Here is an 18,688-nt window from a genome sequence, read left to right as displayed (position 1 = left end):
AGTATGGACTGCCCTCTAGTGACTAAACGAAGGCTAATGTTGCCACCATGAAATACCACACTAGCTTTTAAAAAACTTTAGTACCCTATTCTTCTATTATTACACTAGAAGCCCGTTGCACGAAAATTCGTGCAATAGGCCTTCCTTCCCCTGGCTGCCGGCACCAGTTTTCCTCCGGCACCAGCTCCTCTCCACTGCCGCCATCTATGATCGCTGTCTGGCTCCACCCGGTTCCCCCTGCCATCACCGCCATCAACCATCGCTGGCTCAACGATCACTGGCTGGCTCCTCCCTTACCCAGGCCTAAAGCCTCAGTCTGTGGCTTGGAGCCGACATATGCAAATTAGCCGCCATCTTGTCTGACAGTTAATTTGCATATACTCACTGATTAGCCAATGAAAAGGGTAGCGGTCGTACGCTAATTACCATGTTTCTCTTTTATTAGTGTAGACTAGAGGCCTGGTGCACAAAATTAGTGCATGGGTACGGTCCCTAGGCCTGGCCGGCGATTGAAGTGCAAGCATCTGGTGTGGAAGGGCAGGTCCCAGCTCACCTCTGGGCCCTGGGCAGCACCTGGGCTCCCAGGCCCCCAAGTTCCCCCCTCCACCTGAGTCATGGAACCCAAGTCCCCACATGCAGATGCGGTGAGCACGGCTGGACGCCGTGGGCTGGGGTGCAGCGTGGGCCTCGCGGGCAGCGCGCTCTCTCCCAGCCGGCCTCGCAGACTGGCTCCTGCGCGAACCCACGGGGAGCCTGACCAGCCCCTGTGGTCCGGTGGCTGCGGCCCAGCCTCCTCACAGGTGTCCAGTGCTCAGGGCACCTGAGTGCGGGGGCTTCCCCAGTGCACAAGCCCTGACGTCCCAGGGGAGGGTAGCACTGCATCTCTGTCCCTGTCACCCCCGCCCCCAGGTAGCCGGTGAGAGGTTGCAGTGTATGGCTGACACCCGCCATGTTCCACGCCGCCCCCTGGTCGTCACCACACGTCATAATGAGCAGTCAAACTCCCGGTCCAACGACCGCCAGAGGGGACAATTTGCATATTAGGCTTTTATTATATAGGATAAATTATCTAATCATTAAGTGGAGAATTAATCACTTAGGTCTAGGTACCATCTAAGCCCACATTAACTAACTTTCAACCCTATATCCTTGCCACCCTGACCCCCATTGTCAGCCTCTATTTCTCTTCCTAGGCAGTTATTTATGCTCAAGGTCTATGTATTCACTCCCAAATCACTCCTCAAACAACAGAATAATTTCTACCCTCTTACCCTCTTCACTCCACTGAAGTAACTACAAGAACACCATGCCCGTTCGATTCCTGGTCAGGGCATATTCCCAGGTTGCAGGCTTGGTCCCCAGTGTAGGGTGTGCATGAGGTAGCCAATCAATGATTCTCTCTCATTTACTGATGTTTCTATCTCTCTCTCCTCCCTTCCTCTCTGAAATCAATACAAATATATTTTTTTAAAAGAACACCCATAATCTCCTTACTGTTAAGTAAATAAACACTATTAAATACCTGATTTTTGATTCTTGATTTATAGTAGAATTTTAGAAAGCTTACTTCTATAAAACCTTTCCTCTCCTTATACCTTTCCTGGCTAATTTCCTCTGCTTTCTCATTGTCCTACCCTAGACACATATGCTCTTTCTCTATCCTCTAAACAAAGACTGCTGATCTCCCTACTTCAAGCAGCCACGAGAAGCCCTCAAACTCCTCAAAATTTGTCTATAACATTTTTATGTTATAGACAAAATTTTAAAATAACATTGTTAAAAGCATATTGTTGTTGCAGAAATACAAGTAGCAGGAAAAATAAAACCCATAATCCCAAAGTTTATTATATAGGATAAATTATCTAATCATTAAGTGGAGAATTAATCACTTAGGTCTAGGTACCATCTAAGCCCACATTAACTAACTTTCAACCCTATATCCTTGCCACCCTGACCCCCATTGTCAGCCTCTATTTCTCTTCCTAGGCAGTTATTTATGCTCAAGGTCTATGTATTCACTCCCAAATCACTCCTCAAACAACAGAATAATTTCTACCCTCTTACCCTCTTCACTCCACTGAAGTAACTACAAGAACACCATGCCCGTTCGATTCCTGGTCAGGGCATATTCCCAGGTTGCAGGCTTGGTCCCCAGTGTAGGGTGTGCATGAGGTAGCCAATCAATGATTCTCTCTCATTTACTGATGTTTCTATCTCTCTCTCCTCCCTTCCTCTCTGAAATCAATACAAATATATTTTTTTAAAAGAACACCCATAATCTCCTTACTGTTAAGTAAATAAACACTATTAAATACCTGATTTTTGATTCTTGATTTATAGTAGAATTTTAGAAAGCTTACTTCTATTAAACCTTTCCTCTCCTTATACCTTTCCTGGCTAATCTCCTCTGCTTTCTCATTGTCCTACCCTAGACACATATGCTCTTTTTCTATCCTCTAAACAAAGACTGCTGATCTCCCTACTTCAAGCAGTCACGAGAAGCCCTCAAACTCCTCAAAACTTTAAAATAACATTGTTAAAAGCATATTGTTGTTGCAGAAATACAAGTAGCAGGAAAAATAAAACCCATAATCCCAAAGTTATAATACTTAGTAATTTAATGCACATTTTTAAATATAAAATTAACTGGTACCTCCAGATGCAAAATTTCTCAATGGCTGGGCTTTGTCCTTAGGACAAAAGATAAATTCAAACTCTTTAATAGTATTTGTAAATTTCAACTAGCCTCCGACTCCCTACCCAACCTCATTTCTTAAAATTCTTTATAATCATTTTACTGTTTCCATATCCTTATTCCATCCCTTTTTTCTAGGCTCTATGTATACAGTTCTCCCTATGAAATGCTTAATCCCCAGTTCCCTTCAACTTACCCCTACCACTCACTATTATTGCCAGAATATCTGTCTAGTTAATTCTTACCTTGCTGTTGACAGTCCCAAATCTCTTCCATCCAAGAATAATTAATCTGAACCAGATGTGGCAATCTCATTCAGACTGCCAGTTACTGGTTAAAGAATGAGCAAGCCACTCAATTCTGACAAATGAGACAAGAAGCAGAGTCTGCTGAAGAAACTACCTTCTCTTATTTCCTTGGGTGATGTTCTCAAAATGTTCGAAACTGCTGTAACCATTTTGTGTCAGGACAACAAATTATTCAAAGTATTCTAAGCCAGTTAAAATCAGATTTCTGTTACTTGTAGCCAAAAAGCCTAGTAACTAATACAGTTACTAACTCTTCATTTCCCATTTTAGACATCTTTTCCTCTGGGAAAAGTTCCTGGCACATTCAAAACCTGCCATGTTCCCAATGACTTATCATAATACCCCATGCCTATCTGCACCATACCTATCACCAAAGTGTATTAAATGACTATGCAATGATCTGTTTTGTCAACTAAAGTATAACCTCTTTGGGAACAGTGACTATTAACTAACTAATTCAAAGTCATGTTCCCATCTGGAGTAAGAGTACTCAAAAGAAATCGGAGAACTAAATAAATAAGTAGTGTAAATGCCAGTATAATGCTTTATTTTTGCAACCATTCAAAGTAGGACATTGCCAAAAGTGATGGCATAAATTTAATAAATCATACACCTCTTTTTTGAGGGCTTGATAGTAAAAACAATTTTATAACTTCCAGTACATGAATTTTAAAAATAATCTACACTAATAAAAGAGAAACATGGTAATTAGCGTACGACTGCTACCCTTCCCATTGGCTATCAGCATATTCCTTATGCAAATTAACTGTCAGCCAAGATGGCGGCCAGCAGCCATGCACTGAAGCGAGCAGGGAGGATCGGCCCTACCCTGAGCGTGACTGAGGGTGGCATCGCAACCTCCCGATCCGCCCTGCTCTGTGCATGTCGGGGCGGCGCCCCAACTCCCCAATCGGCCCTGCTCTGAGCCTGACCAGGGGCTGCACTTAGGGATTGGGCCTGCCCTCTGCCACCCGGGAGCAGGCCTAAGCCAGCAGGTCGTTATCTCCCGAGGGGTCCCAGACTGCGAGAGGGCACAGGCCGGGCTGGGGGACCCCCCTCTCCCCCGAGTGCACAAATTTTTGTGCACCGGGCCTCTAGTCATTAATAAAAAGAAATCAGATCCAAGTAATTTTGGATGATTATTATGTCTGTCAACTGCATTAAGGCTTCATTACTCACAGGATGCTCAAATACGCATGGCACTGAGGTCAAATTTATATAGCCCAGGTGCTGCTGGTGCTCTCATCAGGATGGGACAGTGTGGAAGTGGCCGTCAATTGTCTCATCAGTAGGTCCATACTCCAAAGGAGCTACCAACAAATGCTTCTGCTATGCACATTTCATATCAAACAGCCAGCACTTTTTAAATGTATATTCAAGGCCAGAAATAGGTTTGTATTGGTGAAAATATGGTCTGTTAACTAGTACAGTAAGTATTAAAAAAAAAAATATTCAGAGACAATTGCATGAAAAAAGTATAAGAATTCTGTGAGGTCCTTAGAGATGGAACTCAAGTCTAGATGCCTAACCAAGCCTCTATATCAGGGTTGAAGTCCAGCATGATGGCCATATAAGACGCGAGAAATCATTGGTCAGGCCCTGCCAAGGCATTAAGTTAAATGTTTGACAGAATATACAAGGCTAATTTTTAAGTTGATAATTTTGTATGGCCTGCAATTATGTTATAAATATCCAAATGGCCCTTGGTAGAAAAAAGGTTCCCCACCCCTGTTCTATATAGACAACATCAGTTTAGAGGAATTTCTCTCATTATTCGTATCAACTGTAAGAGTAACAAGATTCTATCACTGAAATATTGCTGTGTAAACGTTCATGCAATGTGTTTTGATTGCAAAATCTAGAAAAGACCTGAATTTCATCAAGCTCATAAACCAGGTTATATGTATGGTTTTGTGTCTAAAATTTGGTTAATTAGCTTTCAGCCCTTGCTGGTTTGGCTCAATGGATAGAATGTTGGCCCAAGGACTGAAGGATCCCAGGTTCAATTCCAGTCAAGGGCATGTGTGGGAAGGCAACCAATCAATGTGTCTCTCTCTGATATTTCTCTTTCTCTGTCTCTCCCCCTCTCTTCCACTCTCTAAAAATCAATGGAAAAATATCTTTGGGTAAGGATTAAAAAAAGAAGAAAAAAAAAGAAATTAGCTTTCAAATAATAACAAGACTGTGGCGGACTACTTCTAGGATGTTTTCAATGGCTACTGTTATCTGTCAAGCTAACATGGTGGTTATTGTAAACTGAGTTATTTTAATTTGCAACAATTACCAATGCAAACATACATCTGGGAAATATACCAGCAAAAACTTTGATTGACAATACGTATGACAAAAAAACACAAAAATCCACACTATAGTTCCATGCTGTATGTCATATACCAGTCTACAGAGAAGTAGCTAAGTTTTCTTTTCCATCATGTATTTTGTGAGGTGAAAAGGTATACCTAAAATGACACTACTTGCCCTAACCGGTTTGGCTCAGTGGATAGAGCATCGGCCTGTGGACTGAAGGGAAGGAAGAAGGAGAAACATTTCAATAAAGAATATTCTTTTCTATCCTGACAAAACCAATCCAATTTCTGTAATACAAGTAAAAAACTGTATTATTTATATGTAACCTCACCTTAAAGATAGCTTTTCTGTAATAAATTTATCCCAGGGAGCAAGAATATCTGAATTTCTGAAACTCATATATTTAAGAAAGCAACAAGTTTTAGACAGTTTCAAGCAGGATACAAAACCCCTAGAAAGATCATTCCATACAAATGATACTAAATACAGCCATTTCATCTGCTTTTTAAATAATTCCATTTCAGTTTGCCAAAATAGTTTACATTTCAATTCATTAAAAGAGCTCTACTTTGATGTCAGTTTCATTGTACTTACTAAAGTGTATCTGGAGGACCAATAATAAGGACTTCCCATCGGTAGAGATCATTGTCATCTATTAAACCTGCTGAAAAACCTTCCACTGGATTTTTGTTGAGTTCTGTGGAGAAAGAAAAATTTGATCAAACCTTTAAAATTAAATCACATAAATTTCACCCAACAGATGAATTACAAAACTTGAATATACATTTTATTAATTCTAAACTATTAAATGAATATAACGGGATTCATTAGCAAAATGCTACCTGATGACCAAAACATTTCCAACTCTGATGACACAAGGAGCCAAATGAGCAAAAGCAAACTAAACTTCCCAGAAGATCATCTTCTACTGCCCTCTAACTTCTACCCTGGTTTCAACTAGGTTCTTATTCTAGGTAGCTCTACAATAGTATAGAGACATAGTGGTGTAGAGAGCTTGTAAAAATGCAGATATCCAGGCCCATTCACCAGAAACTCTGTTTCAGAGGGAAATTAAACCAATACTTCTGACAATTCTTATGCTGTGGTCTATAGGATGCACTTTCAGAGTGCCTAACACCAACAGAGTGCCTAATACCTTTTCATTGGGATTTGCTGAGCTTAACCAACCTTCACTTAATACTAATATCTACATATCTTTTTGTCAATTCCTCTGTAATCTTGGGGAATATACACCTACAGTGGATGCTCAAACGTGCCCTGCTTGTGTGTGTTAATCCTTCTGCTGGCCACAGCTTCCAGCACACAAGAGTGGCTTAAGAATAATTCCCAGCCCAGCCAGTGCAGCTCAGTGGTTGAGCGTCGACCTAGGAATCAGGAGGGGTAACGGTTAGATTCCCAGGGCAGCAGCAATCGACCTGCCTGCCCGGGTGTCCCATGTGCGACCTGACCCAGAGCGGCGGGGCGGGACAGCGTGGCTCCTCTGTCACCCCAGCTTCCTCATCACAGCTCCCTTGGGGGCCTAAGCCTTTAGTCGGACATCCCCCGAGGGTTCCCTGGCTGCCAGAAGGATGTCTGACTGCAAGCTTAGGCCTGATCCCTCGGGGAGTGGGCCTAAGTCAACAGGTGGACATCCCCCAAGGGGTCCTGGACTGCAAGTGGGCGCAGGCCGGGCTGAGGGACCCCCCCCCCACCACGAGTGCACAAATTTTTGTGCACTGGGCCTCTAGTAACACATAAAAAAGATACTGAAAATGGAAACATAGGAATTACATTTTAATCTTATTTTGTTTATCCATGCAAACATTTACTGAATGCTAACTACACAAAGAGCTGAAAGTCCCACTTCTACTGTCAATTGAGAGACAGGGTAGAGCACAGACAACTGCAAAAGATTTCCAATCTTTTTCTAGATAAACACAGACCATTTACCCAACACTATACAAGAGTCTTGTGGAAGATTCTATAATTTATCTAGAAATCGCCCAGTTACTGCAGTTTCTGTCTGAAGTTTTGTGGAGTTTTATAAATGTAGTTGGGTAAGCTCTGAAATGAGCATATATGGTTTAAAAAAAAAAAAAAGCCCTTAACAATTTTCTTACACTTTCCATAAAGTATATCATTGCATCTCACTTTTGTAAGTACACAGTAAGTTCTTAAAATCTTTTGCACATTCTTTCCATGCTTTTCTTCCATAGGAATTGTGTCTAGTGCTTGTTTCATGTAAGTAACACAAAAGCAATGTTGAAGAATGTACAAGCACTTCAAACTCAAATGCCGCGAGTTTGGCATGGCTTTTGCCCTCTACCATGAGTCCTCATAGGTCCATGGATATTCAACAGGTTTAATTTACCTATAGTTGCAGATCATTACCATACCTTCATGAATGCTTCCTTCAAAGTCCAGTTCAAGTAATACCTTCCTCCATGAGGCCTTAAGTAATTTACCAAATAATCTTCTTTTGACTTCTGAGTTCCTATTAATTATACTTGTTGTCTGCACTACATCACCTGGCACTTAACTATCAGCTCCTGATTCCACAATGTGTGTAAACTCTCCAACATTAGTACAGAAATGTGGAGAGCACAAAAGAAGGGCACATTATAATCATAAAGAGACAAAAAGGCCTTCTAAAAAAGAGAGGAGACATCTGAAATAAGACAAAGGATTTGGGTAAGAGTTTCTAGAGTTAGAACATATACAAAAATTGAAATATGGGCATCAGTATATAGAACAAAGGGGATGCATTAAGTTGAAACCACACAGAAGGAACTGGACAGCAAAGAGCCTTTGTAAGAAATATAAGTTTAGACTTTATATCCTGAGGACTACGATGATGAGCCTCTCTGTGTTTTGTTTTTAAAGCAATGAGGTAACCTCTTAAGATTTACATTTTTGAAAACCAACTTTTCAGTATGTGAAAGATGACACAGAATAAGGCCATGGTGATGACAAAGAAAACAAAAAAGAAGCTAGTAAAGTAATCCTGGAAAGTGTACCTTTAGTATATGGTAGTGGGAATAATGATGAAAACAGGAATATTTAGAAGACAGAATAACCAACCAAGCTTTGTGATTGTGGGGGGTTAAAATAATAAGTTAAAAATCACACACAATTCCTCAAAAAGTTAAAGATAGAGTCCAATGTAACACAGCAATTCCACTCCTAGATATATACCCAAGAGAAATGGAAACATCTGTTCACACAGGAAGTTGCACACAAATGTTTATATAGCAGCATTGCTTATAATAGTAAAAAGGTGGAAACAACCCAAATATCTATCAACAAATGAATAAACAAATTATGGCATATTCACATAATGGAATATTATCAGCCATAAAAATGAAGTTCTGATACATGTTACAACTTAAACGAATCTCAAAAAAAATCAGGCTAAGTGAAAGAAACCAGACACTAAGGTCACATATTGTATGACTCCTTTGATATATCCAGAAAAGGCAAATCCACAGAAACAGAAAGCAGAATAGAGGTTACCAATGGATGGGCGAGGGGGTAATGGGATGTGATTACTTAATAGGTAGGTATTGGGGGAGGGGGTGTTATAGGATGATGAAAAAGTTTTGAAACTAAATAGTGGTTGCACATTGTGAATACACTAAACACCACTGAAATATATACTTTAAAATGGCTAAATGAATCAGTAAACACCTCTGAGTTTGTGTTACGGATTAAGCTCCGCACCCCCCCCCCTTTTTTTTTCTGGAAATTTGTGAAGTGCTTCTGGTTGCCAATGGTCACATTGTCCTCCCTCCCTAGGCTCAATTCCTACAGAGAATATTAAGGAGCTTTCCACATTAACATAAAGGTTTTATTTTGTTAGTTTTTAAGTCCAACTTTTTAAGTCTTTTAAGATTTAGATATTTTTCGATGGAACATTAAAATTTTGTTTTGCTTGAGGAACCAAGGTTACCTTGGTATTACTGTATAGTATATCTGCATGCACACCATTTTTGTGTAAAAACAATTTTTACTATAAAGACATTTCAAGAAATTTAAGAGAAGTGCTTGTGAGTTATATGGTATGGCATAAATACTTTCAATTACTAATCACATAACTAAATGTTATTGAACTGCATTAATAAATGAGTTCAATGGTCCTTTGGATGACTCAGAATAACCTAATTTTGCCTCCCCTCTCCTCAAATGGAAACATATGCTTATACTTGTAGTGTTCATTGTATTTTTCCCTTATTTTTAAAAATTTGTGACACATTGAAATGTGCCTATAGGAAGTTAAGAAAGGTATTTTGCAAGCAATTTCTGTAAAACCTTTCTTGGCAATAAAATTCCTTTACATTTTAAATTAAATTTCACAGTAGGAAGAAATAAATTCAATGAAAAGAGCTAAGTAAAGAATCTTGACATTTCTATTAGCCATTGGAAAAGCTTCACTTTCTGTCCTTTAATTAAAATCTACATTTCTCTTATCAGTTTTGTATTCTGCATTTGTGCCCCAGTGAACATTCAGTGATGTAGCTGATATGCCAGGCTGGTGTCATAACTGGATGAACAGCAAAAGGGAATAAAATTGAAAGAAGGATACATTGCACTCATATAACTTGAGTTAAGGAGACCTTATTTCATATGCATAAGTAGCCATTTTGTGTGTGTGTGTGTGTGTGTGTGTGTGTGTATTATAAATAAGGGTGCATGTATAATGTGTGTTTTAACCAGCTCCAGAAAGCTGTTGGAAACGAAGATTTCTTTTGCCAAGAGCAAATTGCCAATGGTCAAAGTTATGACTCTGGTAAACTTTTTTTAGTAATAACTAGATGCCAATACAGTCATTGCAAATGTTAAGACCCTGCATCACTGTTATAAAATTGTAACTCTCACTCTGCAATGGCAGATAATGATGCACTCAGCAGGGCTGCTCTAGGTTTTCTGATACTTAACTAACCTGAAAAATAGTTTCAGGTCTCTTTAAGGACCACATATACTGAAGGGACAAACTTTCAGTAAAATTGACCATTAGGGGAGAAATAACCCATCATTTTCTTGGACAGATAATAGTTCTTACATATTGGATATGGGGCAATACTTTTCTCACCTTCCCCATCCCTTGATTTTTCATTTGTGAAATGTAGGAGAAGGTTTTGCTTTTTGGAATTCCAATCTTTTGCAGGCTTTATTGATTTATGTTTCTTTAAAGTGACTATCAATGTATTAGTTTATATAAGTTATTTAGGATTATACAATTTATATGCTTAATATTAGCATCATTAAACTCTTATGATGTTCTTTAAAAAGGTTGAAGGACATGAATACAGACAGTCCTCGGGTTACGTAGGACTCAACGTACGTTGTTTCGTGGTTACCTCGCCATCTCCTATTTACAATATTTATTTTTAAAAAGTTCCGTCATTTCGACGTATGTACCTATGTGCTTTATGTTTTTTATTATTTATTTACCACAAGTAAAGGTCAGGAATTGTTAACTTTCTTTTAAGTTTTTTTTTTACTGTTTCACTTCATTACTGCTGTGTGTGTGCTCCATGTGAGTGACATAGGTGCTTATGTAGATGGGTTCCAACTTACAGTGAAAATCAGGATAGCACCTTAGGAACGGATCTCTGACGTAACCAGAGGACCTACTGTGGTACTACAGAAAGAAGTGGAATCAAGTTCATGATCATTTTAATGAGTCACTGAAAAACACCTGGTTTTCAAAGCAAGGCTATAATTCTTAAATCAAAGACTGAGGGTACCATAGCCGGTGTGGCTCAATGTTAAAAGTGTCTGCCTGGGCACAGAAGGGTCACAGGTTCAATACCTGCCCCTGCATGCGAAAGGCAACCAATCAATGTGTCTCTTTCTCATCAATGTTTCTCTCCCTCCTTCTCTCTCCCCTCTTCCTCTCCCAGTCCCTCCCCCTTTCACTCTCTCTAAAAATCAATGGAAAAAATATCTGCCAGTGAGGATTAACAAAAAAAAAACAAAAAACAAAAAAACTTGGAGTAATGAAAGAAAATTATATCAAATCACCACATCACTTATCTTGGATTCAAATATGAAAAGTAGCCTCATAAAAAAAAGTATCAATTCTGTAAATAATGAGATAAGCAGAATTTAAAAATTTTAATGCCCAGCACTATCACTGACTGATTGTACTGGAAAGGCATATTTCTTTCTCTCTCATGTAGTATACATATAGACAAAACACCTTTTATAATCCTTAACTTTGTCTTTAAATAGATAGAGATTTCTAAATTATTACAGATGCTATTGAAGTAAAAACAAAAGAAAAAAATCAGAGTCCGGGGAGAGATACTAAGCAGTGTTCAAGGTTAATCGATGACTGGTTTGCCTTTAATCTCTGGTCAAAGTCACTAAAATCAGATGACGACGACCAAGGGTCTCAGGTCAAATGGGGCTAAGTTCAGACCTCAGTCACTGGCAACTTTGATTTTAGGTGTCAAAGTGATCTTGAGCAAGGTTATTAAAACTTTCTGAGGCTTATTTTCTTTACCTATATAATGGGATGATATCTACCTTCCAGGGCTTTTATAAGGATAAATTTGGTTGTGTTTATAAAGCATTTACAGCAAAGAGTTTGGTGCTCAGTAGCTAATGTAGCTATAAATCTTAAAGGAATTTTATTTCTAACTATTTTCTGAAAGTGTATAATTCATGAAATGAGCAGAAAAATACTCTCACATTGAGTTTCTTGTGTTGAAGTTGTCTAATTGTCCAGATGTAAGTGATTTACTTTGCATATATTCTCTGGAAACTCTTCCTACCTCATGGAACCTAAGATATACCAGAATAATTTTTAAAGTAAAGGAAAAATACTATTTTTATCATTAGATCAAGTCTGATTATATCTACTTTATCTCCATTTAAATAATCAGAATCTTGGTGATGTCTACTGAATTTTTACTTATTATAAAAGCAATTAACAAATAAGACATTAGGAAGGTATTTCCTATCAAATATCCATTGGCTTTTTCATGTTAAAAAATTGTAAAGATACAAATAAAATATATTTAAAATCATAAAAAGGTATATCACCAAAAAGTTCTGGAACTGTGGTTCATTCCAACCCATATTCCAGACACGATATATATGAGTGACAAGGACACAAGAGCATTAATAAACCAGGTTGCTGGGAAGAAAATCAGTAAAGTTGATTCTGAAGGTCTGGCTTTAATTAAATTTAAGAACAGAGTGGCTGAGAAAATGTGCAGGACCATTTTAACTATTAAGCACTTTTACTTCCCCTCAAATTTCTTTTCTTCATTTTAAAAAAACACCTATTTTTTTATTGATTTCAGAGAGGAAGGGAGAGGGAGAGAGAGATAGAAACATCAATAATGAGAGAAAATCATTGATTGGCTGCCTCATGCCCCCTTCTGGGGATCAAGCCCGCAACCCTAGCACATGCCCTGACTGGAATCGAACCATGACCTCCTGGTTCATAGGTTAATGCTCAACCACTGAACCATGCCGGCTGGGCCTCTTCAAATTTTTAAGATTTTAATAAACAAAATAGAAATAGATTCACAGATACAGAGAACAAACTGACAGCTGTCAGAGAGGAAGGGGACTGGATGGCTAGGGGGAAAAGGTGAAGGGATTAAGCAAAGGAAAAAAACTCAGACACAGACAACAGTATGGTGATTACCAGAGGAAAAGGGAGGTAATATAGGGCAATGGGGGGTTAATAGTGATGGAAGGAGACTTGGGTGGTGAACACACTATACAATATACAGATGAGGTATTGTAGATTTATACATCTGAAACCTATATAATTTTCTTAACCAATAAATTCAATAAAATATTTTTTAAAATGGCTAAGTGTATGTTATTTGAATTCCAACTCAATTTTTTAAAAATATATTTTATTGATTTTTTACAGAGAGGAAGGGAGAGGGATAGAGAGTTAGAAACATTGATGAGATAGAAACATCGATCAGCTGCCTCCTGCACACCTCCTACTGGGGATGTGCCCCCAACCAAGGTACATGCCCTGGACTGGAATCGAACCCGGGACCCTTCAGTCGATAGGCCAACGCTCTATCCACTGAACTAAACCGGTCAGGGCTCCAACTCAATTTTTTAAAATGACAAACAAGTTTCTATACGGAGCAATTGGGTTTAAGTCTGTTCATTCTCTGAAGTGAGAAATATATGAAGATGTGCTGATTTGAGAGATGAGGGGGAAGAAATGATGATAAGTTTGGTTTTAAATGCCATGGGGCGTAAGTACAAATATAAATTTCTTTTTTAAAAAGTCTGAGTTAGCCCTAGCCCATTTGGCTCAGTAGACAGAGCTTCAGCCTGGGGACTGAAGAGCATCACAGGCACATGCCTGGGTTGTAGGCTCAATCCCCCTGGGGGCATGCAGGAGGCAGCCATCAATGATCCTCTTTCATCATTGATGTTTCTATCTCTCCCTCTCTCTTCTTCTCTGAAATCAATATATATAAAGTCTGAGTTAGAGATAGAGATTTGGGGGTTATATCAAAACATTGTTGATTACTGAAGTCATAAGATTGACAACATCACCAAAGAATGCGCATTAAGTATCCTATATAATAAGAGAGGAATATGCTAATTAGCCATTATGCCCTGAGGCGTAAAGACCAAGGGCATCCCGACCAGATCACCACGGATTAGCAGGAGGGTGGGCCAGCAAGATACAAGCAGGCTGAGGAGAGCTACAGAAGGGGGCAGGGCAGCAAACTATGGGGGGGAGGGGGGAGCTACAGGAGGGCGGGGCAGCGAGAGGATGGAGAGCAGCGATCTACTGGCTACAAAAAGGTGGCAGAGAGCTACAGGAATAGGCAGGGCAGCAAGCAAGGGGAGGCGGAGAGCTACAGGAGAGGGCGAGGGGGCAGGGCAACAAGCTATGAGGGGGAGGCAGGGGGAGCTAAAGAAGGGTGGGGCAGTAGGTGGAGAGCTACAGGAGGGTGGCAGCAACCTACTGGTGCATGGATTCGTGCGCAGGTCTACTAATAAACCATAAAGTATCTAACTGATGGAATTCTAGAGAATACCACTATCTGGTTGATAAAAAAGAGGAGGCTACTAAAGTGACCTAGGGGATAAAACTGAGGAATAGGAAGGAAACCAGGAAAAAGCTGTATCAAAGAAGATGCATTTCAAGGAGAAAGTTACCAACAATGATAAATACATACTGCTCAGGAAGGAGGGGTCTAAATTCAGTCCTTTGGGCTCAATAAACAGAAGACCAAAGCCTGGCCTATGCCTAAATAGTCTCAGTGTAATGATGAAGCAGAGACCATAAAGGCAACACTGAGTTGACTAAAAGAAGGCACAGTAGAAAAATATGAGTGGAAACTTTTTCTAGAAGTTTGTGGGTGGAAAAGTGTAGTAGCCAAATGTAGATGAAATTCAAGCAGGTTTTTTAATGGAAAAGGCCAAAAAGGATGTTTAAATATCCTATCTGTTTTAAATGTTGATACCTCACACTACATTCAAATCCCAATGAATTACCCATATATAAAAAAATAAAACTTAACTAAAATACAGGAAATTTTTTTTTACATAATTTTGGGTAAAGGTGGCCTTCCGAAGCAGAACACAGAACTAAAGTCAGATTACACAAAATATTTTAAATTCAATACAGCAATAAAATTTAAACACAAGTGACAGGATGGGGAGAACATTTACAACACAATTGGTAAAAGTCTAATATCCCTAATGCAAATAGAGTTCTTGTAAATCAAAAGAAGAGGGAAACGTGCAAAGGGTACAAACACATGGGGAGAAAATGGAAATAGCTTATAAACACAAAAACCTAGCCTGCTTAAGGCAAATATTTGAACCAAGAAGTGCCTATGCTTGGTTTTCTACTTGTATTTCCTAAGGTATTGCCGAGAAGTTTTAAAGGTGACAAAGATGAAGATAACATCTTTTGTGAAGGCTAAATGGACGCACAATTAAGAGTTGTAAAGACCTACAAAGGGCTTTGTTTCCCACAAATCATGAATGATAAACAAAACTGTAAAGTTCTAAAGCAGGCAAAACTAATCAACATTATTCAAAATCTTTTTTTCTCTTTTCTTTTGGAAAGGGGAATGAGAATAGTATCTCAAAGGAGGAATAAAAAGGACTTCTTGGGTGCTGGTAATGCCATGCTGTACATAATATTTTGTTGTTGTTGTTAATCCTCACCAGAGGATATTTCTCCATTGATTTTTAGAGAAAGTGGAAGGGAGGCAGAAAGACAGAGAGAGAGAAACATAGATATGAGAGAGACACACTGATTTGTTGTCTCCGGAACAGGGAGGGAGATTGAGCCTGCAACTGAGACATGTGCCTTTGACAGGAATCAAACCCTGGACCCTTCAGTCTGAAGGCCAACACTCTATCCACTGAGCCAAACCAGCTAGGGCTGTACATAATATTTATGCACTTTCCTGTGTGTATGTTATACTTCTTAAAACTCAGTAAATCATGGAGTGTCACAGGATTGTTAAATGAGTTATATATGCATTCTGTGAATCTAGAAATACTGTGGGCCAGAGTGCTCTACAAACCATGAAAAAAAAAGGAAACCAAGCACAGGAAATGTCCTTGAGAAGAATGATTTGAATAGGTATAAGTAATGAAATACAATGCATGACTGACTTGCTATGATAGAGTTATTATTCAAGGTTAAGACTAAAAGAGAGTGAGGAGAACATATGAATAGAAAAAACTCTATAGTCCTAAATTTGAACTGGAAGTATCAGTACAAATTCATGACACAGATTTAAAAATTCTAATCTCACCGTGGCTGGTTTGGCCCATTGGATAAAGCGTCGGCCTGCGGACTAAAGTGTCCGGGGTTCAATTCCGGTCAAGGGCACATGCCCGGGTTGTGGGCTTGGTCCCCAGTAGGGGGCGTGCAAGAGGCAGCCAATCAATGATTCTCTCTCATCATTGATGTTTGTCTCTCTCCCCCCACTTCTTCTCTGAAATCAATAAAAATATATTTAAAAATAAAATAATATAAAAATTATGAACTCTGTCCACTGAAAAAGTATAGGAAAAAATTACCAACCATTTAGCAATGAGTATGGTCTCCAAACATGATTAACTCTCAAAGAGATGAGGGCTCTTCAGAGAAATGGCTGATTCCAAATCGGGGACAGGAAATGCTCTATGCTTATCTCTTACACATCAGATAAAAAAGCAAGCCATCAAATAATACAATGGTCTTTTTTTTTAAATATATTTTTTAATTTTTTTACAGAGAGGAAGAAAGAGAGGATTAGAAACATCGATGAGAGAGAAACATCGATCAGCTGCCTCCTGCACACTCCCTACTGGGGATGTGCCCGCAACCAAGGTACACGCCCTTGACCAGAATCGAACCTGGGACCCTTGAGTCCGCAGGCTGACACTCTATCCACTGAGCCAAACCAGTCAGGGCAATACCATGGTCTTGATAAAAGAATTCAGCCAACTTGAAGAGGCTCCACTAGCCAAATATGGGAAAGCTGAAGTATCAATAGTTAATAACCACAATGAATATATTAATGGATTTATAAACAGTGATATAAAAAAACAACAAATTAATTGGTCACTATTATGGGATGCTACTAAACCATTTTGTTATTTTGAAAATCAATTTAAAAAAACATTAAGAATAAAAATTTCTTTTTCTATACAAATTATATTTCTAAGTAATCATATAATAACTACCATGAGGTATCTCTCTTTAGAAATAGTCCGGTTAAAAATGAAAAATATGTACAACATTGCCATTTTGTCATTTTAATCTAGACATTTTAAAAAGAAAGACAACCTGACATTCTCTCCTGATAAACAAACCACCACTTATAAGGTGATCTTACCTGACTCACAAACCTGAACCTGTTTAAGCCCCTAGATACAATTACCAATTTACAGAAAATACAGACAGAAAAATATGTTTAAGGACAACTCTGCGAGACAATTAGCAAAATATACATTGTGGGAAATTCTAAAGAGCTAGGACTGAAATCTTCAATAAATACACTTGCAAGGGGAACAAAAAGAGAGAACTGAATTCAATTTTTAAAAAATGTATGACACAAGTTAAAATGTTTTTATTTTTTTAAAGGTATATATTTTATTGATTTCTGAGAGGAAGGGAGAGGGCAAGATGGAAACATCAATGATGAGAGAAAATCATCGATTGGCTGCCCCTGCACGACGCCTACTAGGGATGAAGTCCACAACCCAGGCATGTGTCTGTCCTGACCGGGAATCGAACTTCAACCTCCTGGGGTTCATAGGTTGGCGTTTAACCACTGAGCCACACCAGCCAGGCCACAAGTGAAAACTGAATACTGACCAGATATTAAGATAATATTAATAATATTAAAATACTGTTAATTATTTTAAAGTGTGATAATGGTAATGTGGTTTTTACCCCTATTTTTAAGAGACAGAAATATTTAGAGATGCTGAAATATTTATAGATAAATGATTGTGATGTTTGGGATATGCTTCAAAATCACAGGGGCTAGGAGTATTATTAAGTCTAAAACTTTTCTCAATAAGAGTTTAAAAAGCAATACTAAAAAATTTAATGTAGTCTAAAATAATGTCTGAAAATATTTTGCTGCCCTGGACAATGTGACTCAGTTGTTGAGCACCGCCCAGTGCATGGAAAGGTCCCCTGTTCGATTCCTGGTCAGGATGAGTATTTGACCCCTATTTGGGGTGCCTGCAGGAGGCAACCGATCAATGTTTCTCTCTCACATTGGTGATTCTCTCCCCCCCTCCTCTCTCTAAAAATCAATAAAAACATATTTTTAAAAATTATTTTGTCAATAACATGAAAACAAACATTCATGGAGCCTCAGCAAAAATACAAGGTCTCAAAATAACAGCATACAAAGACCCAAATACTGTCATTTTATACTTGACTATTAAGGAAATAAGCTACTTGAACACCATAAATATACTTTGCCAAGACCAAATCTAACAGCTACAAAGCCAAATACAAACTGGTATTTATAGCCTAGCACTGATTTTCCTTTGTGTCTGTGTGGTTGTAGTCTCCTGCTCCAGGGAATGTGCATTCCTGTCAAGTTTATTTATGTAACACACAGCTGGGTGTAAGGTGCATTTTATATAAAGTGACCATTTTACACCAGCTTCATTTTGAAATCACAGACAGAACCTTTTGTCCACAAACTATCTAATTACTCTTAAGTATTGAGATGGTTTGTCAAAATAATTTTAGCCTTATTATTAGAGGAGTAAAATTGCCATATTACTTTAAAACATATAAATCACCACAAACCCAGTCACCAAAATTAACTGGGAAAACATTCCTTTCCTGCAAGCTTCCATTAATTAATTAATATTGAAAAAAGTAATATATCAGCAAATACCT

At 38.6% G+C, this 18,688-nt stretch overlaps 1 protein-coding gene across 3 annotated transcripts in view; it reads right to left on the bottom strand.

Annotated features, from left to right (window-relative positions):
• The window catches only part of UBE2G1 (ubiquitin-conjugating enzyme E2G 1), a 60,876-nt gene that overhangs the window by 29,423 nt on the left and 12,765 nt on the right, over positions 1-18,688 (bottom strand). For all 3 annotated transcript variants that reach the window (XM_014541943.1, XM_014541941.1, XM_014541942.1), the window contains exons 3-5: positions 12,090-12,099; positions 10,400-10,493; positions 5,905-6,007 (exon numbers count right to left, since the gene is read on the bottom strand). In XM_014541943.1, the coding sequence (XP_014397429.1) occupies positions 5,905-6,007; positions 10,400-10,493; positions 12,090-12,099 (207 nt within the window). The remainder of the gene's footprint in view (positions 1-5,904; positions 6,008-10,399; positions 10,494-12,089; positions 12,100-18,688) is intronic.

Source organism: Myotis brandtii, unplaced genomic scaffold (assembly GCF_000412655.1).
Source record: "Myotis brandtii unplaced genomic scaffold, ASM41265v1 scaffold284, whole genome shotgun sequence".
In the NCBI taxonomy this organism is placed as follows: domain Eukaryota; kingdom Metazoa; phylum Chordata; class Mammalia; order Chiroptera; family Vespertilionidae; genus Myotis; species Myotis brandtii.
Note: the sequence above shows the minus strand (reverse complement) of the source record. Positions and strands in the feature narration are given on the sequence as shown.